Consider the following 12,937-nt stretch of genomic DNA (forward strand, 5'->3'; position numbering starts at 1 on the left):
AGAATCCCTAGCCAGGGACCAAAAGAATATTCCAGCAGAACAGTAAGGTCACTTTTAAAATTCTAACATTGAATGACCATGTTTCTTTAGAGAGTCTATCCAATCATATGATTAATAAAACACACATAATACAAGACCTAATCCTAACAATGGACATAGCTGCAAGGTGTCTAAAATTTAGGCTCATAACCTTGTAGGAAAGTGCTAAAACAGATTTTGCCTTTTGTCAGTAGAGTTGTTTTATGGAATTGTCATTTAATAAATTATTCAGTAAACAGTTTTGAAAATTTTACTATGTGCTAGATTCTGAGATATGAAGATAATTCAGTACTATGGCCTAGTAAGGAGAGGGGAATATAGACAAGTATACTTATGCACAGAATTGTTCCATGCAAGATGCACACAAGACCATTTTCTTACTGTCACTTCACAGTTACGGAGCCATTTTTCTGGTCACACAAATAAATATATTCTTCACCTCTGTTTTTCTTCCCTACTAGGCTCCTCCACCCTCATCTCGATTAGAAAATATTTACCTTTTCAGTTTTTATATTCATGATGGTCCATAGACCTTTTTGAAAAGCTACTGTTTATTCAGAGGGTGTGAAGTGAGCAAAAAGACAATGGAAACAAGAAGAAATGGAATAGTGTCCCTGAAAAGGAGAAGGACTGAAAAAAGACAGATCTGGGAGTCCCCAAAATCATCTTTACCACTTGTAAATTTTCTAGATATTCAAGATGCCTTACCAGATTCCAGCAACGTTACACATGTGCACAAAAGACTGCAGATGGTCGTTTGTGTTTCTTAAAGCCCTATTGTTTTAATTTCCCCAGTAAAGTCGAAGAAAAATTAGAAGGGTCTTTTGGCTCACCTGATCGATTATCATTGTCCTCAAAGTTTACATGGAAGGAATGTCCCACATTGATGATTTCTTTGGCTGTGTCTGGACTGTAGGAGACACTGATAGGTTTGAGAGAGGCATCATGTTTGGTTTCACTGGTTTTGATGTCGATGGGAGATTGGTTATTTCCATTTGCGATGGGGTACAGCTTGCCCCACTGTTCAGGACCTACCAGGACAAACATACACTTACAATCAAAACTTGATCAAATCCAATGTTTTAGGAATATAACTTTGTTTATTAGATTAGGATTTACTGAGGATCTTAAATGATATTCTGTTTAACTTAATGGAACTTCAGTGTTTGAGAATGCCCCTTTTCTATGCTATACTATAAAATGGTGTATTTGTCAATACAAATAATATGCTCATAGTCTGTGGGATCAGACTATACATATTTTACCGTTATAGCAATAGATTTTTCATATACACATATGGAGAGAGAGACAGAGGGAGAGAGAGGAAGAGAGACAGAATGCATTTTGTAGACAACAATGACCCAAAGGACAACTGCTAAAAATACATGCAGAGCTATTATAATTCAAAGTCAGGCAAACCAAACCATTAATCTATGACTACATAGGTACTTTAAGTGCTCAAAATCTCTTTTATTGGAAAAGGGAAGAGGCTGTTATTTGATCTACATGAACAGAAGAATGTTTACCATTTTCACCATCATATCCCCAGTCAGGACTTGCCATTATCTTCTACTTAGTTTTCTTTTTCTGAAAACAAAGATAATACCGGAAATAACTAACTGCAACTGAATGTGCAGTAGACAACTGAAACCACAACTTGTGGGTTTTTATAGAACCGTCTCTGTCCTTAATAGGTTACTATTTCATCATCTCTACCTATCAGGAAGTATATGCATGTAAAAAAAAAAAGATATTGTAAAAGAAGCCCACAAGGGCAAGGTCAGTTCCAATTGTTTTATTTTCTTATATTGTAAGAGAGAAATATGGAAATCTTAGCTTTTATAAAGCCAAGCGCTGTTTCTCTCATGTTAGTAGAAGATATGGCTGACTATTATCATATATGATTCTTTGAATTTCTAACTGAAAATGACTGTGCACTTGAGATTTCTAATTTTTACCCTTGCTGGACACTTAAGCAATACTAGCAACAGTAATTTAGTAAGAAGAATAATTTGCGTGTTTACAGGCTGATCAGAACAAGTATCATGATGTTAATTTAAAATCAGGTAACAGAATCACTAATTATTTGTAATATATATTATTCATAATGGTACATTTCAAAGACACATGATGAGAATAAAGTCCATTTTTAAAGGAGTTGGGATTCATAAATGGAGAAGATTTTATTAATATTGAAATTAAATATGTTCCAATATTTATTTTACACATCAAATACAGGTCTACTGGAATAGAAGGCTTTCTTCTGTATAGTTCTATACAATTTATAGAGCACTTTCATATTATGTTATTTTACCATCACCACTACACTCATAAATCCTATACAGTGAGAATTATCATCTTGTGGCTGAGAGATGTTGAGGGTCTTCACCACAACTAGCAAGAAGCCAAGAAGCCAAGACTTGAGCCTCCAAGTCCAGTTGTTTTCTTTACTACACCTCTGCTGAATGCCACACTGGGTGAGCTATGAGGTGGATGATCCCTAATTCTCTTTCTATGCCCACAATTCTCTTAAGTCCAATTTAAGCTTGGACCAAGGTGAGACTTGCCACCTGTTGAGTGATGAAAAGATCTACAGGACTTTTCAAGGAGGCAAAGAAAACAAATTAGTATGTGTCAGACTGCCTAGGTCCATATTTCCAAGGCTCTTAATGTGCTCAGAGGAAACACAATCAGAAAATATAAGCTTCCATAGTAATGACTGATTTCCATGCCTTGGTAGTCATACTTCCTTTCACACTCTGGAATTTTCTGAGTTACCTAGGCTTTCTGAAATAAGTGAATCTGGCACAATTTTTAGCAAGGCTGACCAGAGGCACATTGTTTGTCCCTTTTGGCTAATGATAGCCAACTAGCTCAGATGCAGATGGACTATGTATGGCTCTTGAACAAAGTTGGAAGAGGCCCAAGCTTCCATTCCACACTTTAGTAGGCAGAAGAAACTATTACTTAAAAGGGAACTTTTTTTAAAGGTACCATTTATTAAAGGTCCAGTATTACTCAAATGCTAGGCTAAACAGTTTATATGCAGTAATTCATTTAATTCTCACAATAACCAAATTAGGCATTAGAATGTGTATTCCACATAAGAGGAAATTGAAGGCAATTCCTCAGGGCTATGCAAAGCTTGTAAGTGGCTGCTTATATCTTACAAGCCTAGGGTTTAAACTTAGATCTGTCTAACTCCAAAGCTTGTACTCTTTCTTAACCTTCCACTATCAACAAATGCCCATTGACCTCAACTTGATTCTGTTTTCTGGAGGATTGGATTGGTTAATCTGGTCTGGTCTGGCTTAAGATGACCAGTAGTCAGACTTGACCCTTGGGCTACTTCATTCTAGACCCAGAGTCTCAGGTTGGCCAGAAGCTCATGGAGTGATAGAAACAGGCAACTCTTTGCCAGATGCCTCCTAATTGCTACTTTGTTAAAAGTAACTTTAAATCTAACTACTATATTAATCAACCTATTTGGAAAAAAGGACAACTTCCTTTTCATTACATGATTATGTGATAATTCATCACATGAATATTTTAACATACATATGGGATTGTATTTTATTTAAAGTTTTAGGTACTAAATTACCTTGAACCCTAACCATTATGACCCTTTATTCCATTATGTACCCAGGGTGTGTTTGTGTACATCTACAAGCAGAAAACTATATAGAGAAAGGATGTAAAATTTAATGAGCACCTATGGTTTAAGTCCTAACATAACACTCCTCCCATTTACTTTTATCCCTCTTTTTCTGCTTACAAACTTTGCCTCTTTCAGCTTAATATCTGTACTAAATCCAATATGTCTCACTTTGTGTTCTCTTTACTTTCACCTGTAGTCTCCTCACAGTATACTTTTCTAGGCCTGTGATCTTTGGACTGCTTTTGCATACCAAGGAGTTCAGTCTATACAGCCTCTGCTCTTCTAATCTAAACAGTTTATTCCCTAAAACCATCAAGTATATAAACACATATTGAAGAAGGTTTTTTTTTCCCTGTTAGAATATTCCAAATAAATCCGTATGTACATGGAATTGAATCAGGAGCAAGTAGGCTGATGGAAAAACCTATAGTTTTTAAAAAAGTAATGTAAAACTACGTAAATAATTTTGCTAGAGAATTGGCTAATTGGTAACTCTTAGAAGTATCAAGTTATATGCCAATTATATGTCAATAATATGGAGAAAACAATTGTAGTACTTTAAATAGAGATTTTTAAATGTCGAAAGAATGATGTGCAGAATGTTTAATTTTAATAATTACATTGGTTTAATTTGCAAATTTGATGAAAATGTATTAATGGGCTGAGGGTAGAAGGGAAAGAAAGATTTCTTCCTTTACCTTATGAAATGGAATTTTAAGAGGCCAAATATTTACTGAAAAAAATATTTAAAGATAAAATGTTAATATTAACTTTCCCTTTAACCATATGCCATAATTTTATCTCTTGACCTTCTTTCACAATACATAAAATTCTTGCAACAAACACACAAGCAAAAAGAATTATGAAAAGTGATAAAAGATTTACTATTATTATTAAGAAGAGCTATTTCACTGTGCACTCATCTAGGGGTACTGAAGAAGGCTAGAAAAGACTTTTGTTCATTGAATAATTACCATCTGTCAGATCCTTTAAAATAATAACTTAATTCAGTTCTCACAGTAGACCTAAAGGTTAGGTTAGTCTCACCCCACTTTTAAAGAGGAATAACTGAGGCTCAGAAAATTCAAGGAGAAGAGTCAGGATTTGAATCCATTTCTGGTTATCTCTAAAACCCATAAATACATCCTCTTCTCTATTTTATTACACCACCATTTTAACAGGCTGTCTATAAAACATTTGCTTTAAAGTTACTTAATAGGACTTCCCTGGCAGTCCAGTGGTTGGGACTCTGCTCTCCCAATGCAGGGGCTGAGGGTTCAATCCCTGGTTGGGGAACTAAGATCCCACATGGGCCTGTGGCCAATAAAATAAATAAATACATACATACATAAATACACAAATACATAAAGTTACTTAATAGCTTATTACATTTATTTATTGAGTAGCATCAACTAACTTTGTTGAAGATTTCTTAGGGCCCTGAAATGTTTTCAAAAAAGCAGAGACATTTTCTCAGTGTTTTACAAAATTTGAAAACCATGTTTAGCTAATTTTAAATTATATTAAGCATTTCTTATATGAATTTTTTTCCTCCTAATCTCTTAAATGAACATTTTCCTCTGATTCCTACTTCAGTCTTTTAAAACTGAAAGCATGAACTCTTATGCAGGCAAGTAAATTATGATGAGTTTCAAATTTAAATTTATAATTAAAAAATAATTCTTTGGTATGGAAGGAACTAGGAATGTGAAAGAGTGCTGTGTCTAACCACTGAAAAGAAATTCCAAAAGGCAATACATTTCTATAATCCTTAGCATTCCATAAGGATAGGTGGTTTCCCTGGGACCCATATTTGCCCTAAAATAAGGAAATATACATAGTGAAAATCAAGTGTCATGTTTATTAAATTTGGCATAACTCTCACTTTGCTCCCTAATTTCCCTGCTTCCCCAGAATTGATATTGTTTAGGGTGACAAGAGAAAGCTTATTTCTAGTGGAGAAGTGGGTCATGGAAAATGGTTATATTATCTTGTACATTTCTGCAGTAAGACAATTGGAAATTCTGCTGAATCAGTTTAAATGGCAGGATGGTTTATCAGGATTTCACAGTTATTATTTCTTCCAAACTGGTCTTTCTCTCCACTTGTAACAAGATGTCTTACCAACTTTATTCTTTCCAGTGGATGTCTTTGTTTCCATCCATACCAAGCTTGTTCCCATTTTAGGACTTTTGCACTTGCTGTCCCCTCTGTCTGGATGCCTCTGTATCCAGATCTTTACACAGGCTCACATTTCACCTCCTCAGAGACAAGTTTCCTGATGTCTAAATTTAATATACCCCTGCTTCTCAGTCACTCTATTAATTCAGTCTGTCTTCTTTCTTTCATAGCATTTGTTGCATCCTGAAATTATTAATATTTTTTGCATACTGAAATTCATTTGTTTACTTGCTTAATATCTATAACCATCTCTATAATGACACCTGGATAATGATGGAGCATTTTATTTTTTTAAATCACTGCATGGAAAACAGTGGTGTTCAATAAATACTTTAGAGAGAACAATTAATTGGTCATTTTAAACTTCAATTATTGTATTTCTATAAAGACTTAGAAGAAAAAACACTCATCAGGGACTGCACCCACCCAAACGTACTGGTCTGAACTCAGGGGTGTGTGAATGAGTTTTGCTGGAGGTGAACTCATGTTCGTATTTGGAACTAAGGAAAAAGAGCCTTTCCTATCTCAGTTCTATTAATGGAGGAATGAAGAGACCCGTTTGTGTCTGTCAGTCATTGCTGGGAGAGTGAGAATGTTGGTCTTTATAAGTGTCAACTTTTTTGACACTTTGTAAGTATCAAAACTTAACTCTTGAAATGTGGTTTGAAATTTTGACATAGAAATTTCACAGATCCATAACTCATGGATTTTATTACTGTAATAAAAGAAAAACTTTCAACCTTATATTTCCTGCCTTGGAACATTTTATTTTTATTTTTGAAGGCAGTTCTAAAATTCACTAATGAATATTTTTTATTAACCTAGTCAACTCTACATAGGTAACTATTTTAATCCACAGCATAGAGGCATTCAATTTCTTACAATTTCTTGCTTTTGAAAACATTACATTTTAAATATACCTAGTTGATTGTCATATGTATTGAAATTACTGGTTGGAGTGATATATACTGAACACACTGAAAATATAGGCTGTGTACTTTAAAAAAATATATTTATTAAAAATTTTTTTTGAATTTTATTTAATTTATTTTTTTTATACAGCAGGTTCTTATGGCTTGTGCACTTTTAAGCTAATTGTTAGGAGTCTCTTCTACTGGATGAATGGGTAACTTGTGCAGATTAATTGTACCATCTTTATATTTATTTTTAAAACAGACAAAATAATATTTGTCTTATCTCCTATAACTGTTCAGGGAATTGATGAGCTCCTCTATAACAGATGACATAATTAAGCAATATTTTTCATCTCAAAAGAAAATAACATGCATAATCCTTAATAAACCTTACAATACTACACAAATGTAAATGATTAACTTCAGCCTCAAAAAAAAGTTTGATTTTAATTCTCAGGTAAATACATAATATAAATACATGAAATAAAATAAAATAGTTCAAGTCATTGCATGTGGCCTGAAATTCAAACAATTGAGTAAAAGACATCTGCTTGCCACAGATTAAACTAAATCCCACATGTAAACATGAAAGGAGATAAATTCTCAAATGTAAATATTAAGGGAGGTGAAGGTCCGTCACATCAGTCACCTTATCTTAAGATGTTTCATGCAACCTTTGTTGGAGTCCATCTACCTAAAAGTTATCCGAAGATTTAAAAACATTTTCTGTTGACTCCCCCAAATAATTCTGTTAGCTCTCAAACCCTTTTGTCAAAGACTAGATTTCTAAAACACATTTGCAACTGAATATGTCCTCTCTTAATCCCGTGTTTCTTAATGTACAATCTGTAGATCACCTGCCTCAGATTCACATATATGTGAATTAAAATACACATGCATGTCTCATCCACTCCCTTACTTTTGTGAGATGACCTGGTGCAATTTAGATTGCTAACGTATATCAAGCTCTGCTGGTAGGTATTGGTAGCCTTTTTAGACGTATCCGGGGGCTATAGGAATCTGCCTTCACAATCTAATTACTAAAGATATGTTTCAATGAAAGCAAGTCTCTGATCAGACCCCCTCCATTGTACATTCATTAGTAGCAAATTGGCACAAAATAGTCATGTGACTTGTCTGCAGTTTCAGGAGGGCTTGCTGCAAGTGAGGCTCACCACCCAGCACCTTGAATGAAGGACTCACTTCAAACACGCTTTGATGATATCAGGACTGGTGATCTTTGTTGTTGGTTCAGGCAGCTGGGTCCACTGAGACCCAATGGGGCCTAGACTTACATACTACATCAATGGCATTCAAGTGTTGTACTTGTCCACTCATATATCTTGTTCATGTTCTAGCAAATTTTCTCTAGTCACTTATTACTCTTGATACCACTAATTTCATGAGCACAAAATTATTTCTAACATCCTTTATAGTATATAACTAACCTTTCAGTGTTGCGTTAGCTGTAGATATGATAAGTAGTCATTCTGAAGATCCTAGGTCCTGATTAGGATGCTATTATGCATTCCTATTAAGCATTAGATTATATTAACAAAGACATTATTAATACTGAAGTAACAACTACTGAATCAAAATCTCTTCACAGGAGGCCTGAGAATCTGTTTTAACGAACATTCCAAGGTGACATTTTAAAACACATCTGGACAGTTTTACAAACACTCTTTTAAGTGGAATGTCATTTTCCTCACATGCCTTCCTCTTTTAGGAAGAATACCAAATATTAGCAGCCACTTGAAAAATTATTTACTGTTTTACTAGTTTTTATCCTCATAAGATTTTAAAAATCCTTTAATGCTTTTACTAGTACCTGACTCCAGAGGAGAAAATCTTTTTTTCATTCTTTTTTTTTTTTTTTTGATGCTTTTTTATCTGTTGGGTCAATGTGCTAACAACAGGGTGGTGACGTTCTCTGCAGGGGTTTTTGAATCAAATGCTCAAGTCGGATACATGGTTAAGTGAAGACAAGCATAATAACCAAATGCCTTTTAGTAGTGGAAATATCCATGCCTACATGCAAGAGGTTGCCATTTTAGTTCTCTCTTAACTGATTCCTGTCCTAGTAGGGCTACCAAAGAAAAGCGGCAAGACCAGTAATTGAAATACTGGTTTGCAAAATGACTCAGAGTGTACAGAAGAAGTACATTACAGTGAACCCCTTTACTGATCTTAAAAGAGTGATTTACTTTGTTATAAAGCAGAAACTAACACACCATTGTAAAGCAATTATACTCCAATAAAGATGTTAAAAACAAAAAAAAGAGTGAATACAGACACCTATGTGGATGAAGCCATAGCTACAATGCTCCTTTGGTCTCTAAAGACTTTCTTTAGAGTCACAGCTATTTTCAGGTGTTAGCATTAACCAAAATTTGTCTGTCTAACCTAATTTCTCTGAGTCATTCTATTTCTTTATTGTGAAGCGGGTTAATGATTGTACTTACCTTGAAGGTTTTGCTTTTTTATGAGGATTAGAGATAAAGGCACATAGCAGATGCACAGTAAAACATAGCTATTATATTTTCACTGAGTGTACTACTAATAATAGAAAACTGTATGGGTTGTGGTTAAATTGGATGGGAGAGTTAAATGACCCTGAGAGTTGAGGACACAGGTCTGTGTCAGAACTTCCAGGACTTTGACTGATGAAGTATATTAGCTAATCAGCCTTAAAACCATGGGACATAATCCTCCCTAGGGTTTGTTTTTTTTTTCTCTAAGAAATGGGTAAGAAATAAATGAAATGATTATAGATGCTTTTCAAGAAAAAACCCTTTCTTCTAGAACAGGCCCATAGAAAGGGGTTTTTACTCACTGTAATTATACTCACATGATCTTACTTATAACTTTTAAGAAGATTGTGAGCTGAGTAGAACAAATGTTAGTATCCCTCTTTCAAAATGAAGAAAGAGGCTTTCACAGATGAGAAAGTTAAGGTACTTAACCAAAGTTAGATGTAAGTGTTAGAACAGTGTCTTCAAGCTCTGTATCAAGCATCCTTTCCAGTGACGAATTATAAAATCAAACTAAAAATAGTGTTTCATCACTTTGTACTTCATTATTAAAAAAGAGTTCAGAGGGGGGACCTTGAAGATGGCGGAAGAGTAAGACGCGGAGATCGCCTTCCTCCCCACGGATACACCAGAAATACATCCACACGTGGAACAACTCCTACAGAACTCCTACTGAAGGCTGGCAGAAGACCTCAGACCTCCCAAAAGGCAAGAAACTCCCCACGTAACTGGGTAGGGCAAAAGAAAAAACAGAGACAAAAGAATAAGGACGGCACCTGCACCAGTGGGAGGGAGCTGTGAAGGAGGAAAAGTTTCCACACACTAGGAAGCCCCTCCGCGGGCGGAGACTGCGGGAGGCAGAGGGGGGAGTTTCGGGACCGCGGAGTAGTGCACAGCGACGGGTGCGGAGGGCAAAGCGGGGAGACTCCTGCACAGACGATCGGTGCTGACCGGCACTCACCAGCCCGAGTGGCTTGTCTGCTCACCCACCGGGGCGGGCGGGGCTGCGAGCTGAGGCTCGGGTTTTGGTTTTGGACGGAGCTCAGGGAGAGGACTGGGGTTGGCGGCTTGAACATAGCCTGAAGGGGTTAGTGCACCACGACTAGCCCGGAGGGAGTTCGGGGAAAAGCCTGCACCGGCCGAAGAGGCAAGAGACTTTTTCTTCCCTCTTTGTCTCCTGGTGCGCGAGGAGAGGGGTCTAAGAGCGCTGCTTAAAGGAACTCCAGAGACGGGCGCGAGCCGCGGCTAAAAGCGCGAACCCCAGAGACGGGCGCGAGCCGCGGCTGAGGGCGCGAGCCCCCGAGACGGGCGCGAGCCGCGGCTGAAAGCACAAACCCCAGAGACGGGCGCGAGCCGCGGCTGAGGGCGCAAGCCCCCGAGACGGGCGCAAGCCGCGGCTGAAAGCGCAAACCCCAGAGACGGGCGCGAGCCGCGGCTAAAACCGCGGACCCCAGAGACGGGCGGGAGACGCTAAGGCTGCTGCTGCCGCCACCAAGGGGCCTGTGTGCGAGCACAGGTCACTCTCCACACCCCTCTTCCGCGGAGCCTGTGCAGCCCGCCACTGCCAGGTTCCCGGGATCCAGGGACAACTTCCCCGGGACAGCGCACGGCGGGCCTCAGGCTGGTGCAACGTCACGCCGGCCTCTGCCGCAACGTCACGCTGCCTCTGCCGCCGCAGGCCGGCCCCGCACGCAGTGCCCCTCCTTCCCCCATCCCCCAACCCCCGGCCTGAGTGAGCCGGAGGCCCCGAATCAGCGGCTCCTTTAACCCCGTCCTGTCTGAGCGAAAAAACAGACGCCCTCCAGCGACCTACACGCAGAGGCAGGGCCAAATCCAAAGCTGAGCTCCTGTGAGCTGTGAAAACAAAGAAGAGAAAGGGAAATCTCTCCCAGCAGCCACAGAAGCAGCGGATTAAAGCTCCACAATCAACTTGATATACCCTGCATCTGTGGAATACCTGAATAGACAAGGAATGATCCCAAATTGAAGAGGTGGAATTTAGGAGCGAAATCTATGATTTTTTTCCCTTTTCCTCTTTTTGTGAAGGTGTACGTGTATGCTCCTGTGTGACATCTAGTCTGTATACTCTAGCTTCCACCATTTGTCCTAGGGCTCTATCCGTCCATGACTTTTTTTTAAAAATTCTTTTTCTTAATAATTAAGTTTAATTGTAATAACTTTATTATACTTTACCTTCGTTCTTTCTTTCTTTCCTTCCTTCCCTCCCTCCTTTAGACAACGAATCACCCCAAATTGAGGAGGTGGTCTCAGGGAGCAGGATTTATGATTTTTCCCCCTTTACCTCTTTTTGTGAAGGTGTATGTGTATGCTTCTGTGTAAGATTTTCTCTGTATAGCTTTGCTTCCAACATTTGTCCTAAGGTTCTATCCGTCCCTTTTTTTTTTTTTTTTCTAAATATTTTTTAATTCAATAACTATATTATACTTTATTTTATTTTTACTGTATCATCTTTCTTTCTGTCTTTTTTCCTTCTTTCCCTCCTTCCTTCCTTCCTCCCTCCCTCCCTCCCTCCCTCCTTTCTTTCCTTCTTTGCTTCTTTCTTCCTTCCTTCCTTTCCTCCTTTCCTTCTTTCTTTACTCATACTTCTACTAATTCTCCCTACTTTTTCTCCCTTTTATTCTGAGCTGTGTGGATGAAAGGCTCTTGGTGCTCCAGCCAGGAGTCAGGGCTCTGCCTCTGAGGTAGGAGAGCCAACTTCAGGACACTGGTCAACAAGAGACCTCCCAGCTCCACATAATATTAAACAGTGGAAATATCCCAGAGACCTCCATCTTAACACCAGCACCCAGCTTCACTCAACGACCAGCAAGCCACAGTGCTGGACAACCTATGCCAAACAACTAGCAAAACAGGAACACAACCCCACCCTTTAGCAGAGAGGCTGCCTAAAATCATAATAAGGCCACAGACACCCCAAAACACACCACCAGACGTGAACCTGCCCACTAGAGAGACAAGATCCAGCCTCATCCAGCACAACACAGGCACTAGTCCCCTCCACCAGGAAGCCTACACAACCCACTGAAACAACCTTAGCCACTGGAGACAGACATCAAAAACAACGGGAACTACGAAAGTGCAGCCTGCAAAAAGGAGACCCCAAACACAGTAAGATAAGCAAAATGAGAAGACAGAAAAACACACAGCAGATGAAGGAGCAGGATAAAAACCCACCAGACCTAACAAATGAAGAGGAAATAGGCAATCTACCTGAAAAAGAATTCAGAATAATGATAGTAAGGATGATCCGAAATCTTGGAAGTAGAATGGACAAAATGCAAGAAACAGTTAACAAGGACCTACAAGAACTAAAGATGAAACAAGCAACGATGAACAATGCAATAAATGAAATTAAAATCACTCTAGATAGGATCAATAGCAGAATAACTGAGGCAGAAGAACGGATAAGTGACCTGGAAGATAAAGTAGTGGAAATAACTACTGCAGAGCAGAATAAAGAAAAAAGAATGAAAAGAACTGAGGACAGTCTCAGAGACCTCTGGGACAACATGAAACGCACCAACATTCGAATTATAGGGGTTCCAGAAGAAGAAGAAAGAAAGAAAGGGACTGAGAAAATATTTGAAGAG

General features: G+C 38.3%; 1 protein-coding gene across 3 annotated transcripts in view; it reads right to left on the reverse strand.

Annotated features, from left to right (window-relative positions):
* CA1 (carbonic anhydrase 1) overlaps positions 1-12,937 on the reverse strand; it is a 55,210-nt gene that overhangs the window by 8,054 nt on the left and 34,219 nt on the right. For 2 of the 3 annotated variants that reach the window (XM_032610673.1, XM_032610674.1), the window contains 2 exons: positions 1,566-1,626; positions 873-1,070 (listed from right to left, as the gene is read on the reverse strand). In XM_032610673.1, the coding sequence (XP_032466564.1) occupies positions 873-1,070; positions 1,566-1,602 (235 nt within the window). In that variant the 5' untranslated portion in view covers positions 1,603-1,626. Of the gene's footprint in view, positions 1-872; positions 1,071-1,565; positions 1,627-8,240; positions 8,324-12,937 lie in introns of all 3 variants that reach the window. The other variant, XM_032610675.1, reaches the window with a different exon arrangement.

The sequence above is a fragment of the Phocoena sinus genome, chromosome 17, assembly GCF_008692025.1.
Source record: "Phocoena sinus isolate mPhoSin1 chromosome 17, mPhoSin1.pri, whole genome shotgun sequence".
Lineage (NCBI taxonomy): Eukaryota > Metazoa > Chordata > Mammalia > Artiodactyla > Phocoenidae > Phocoena > Phocoena sinus.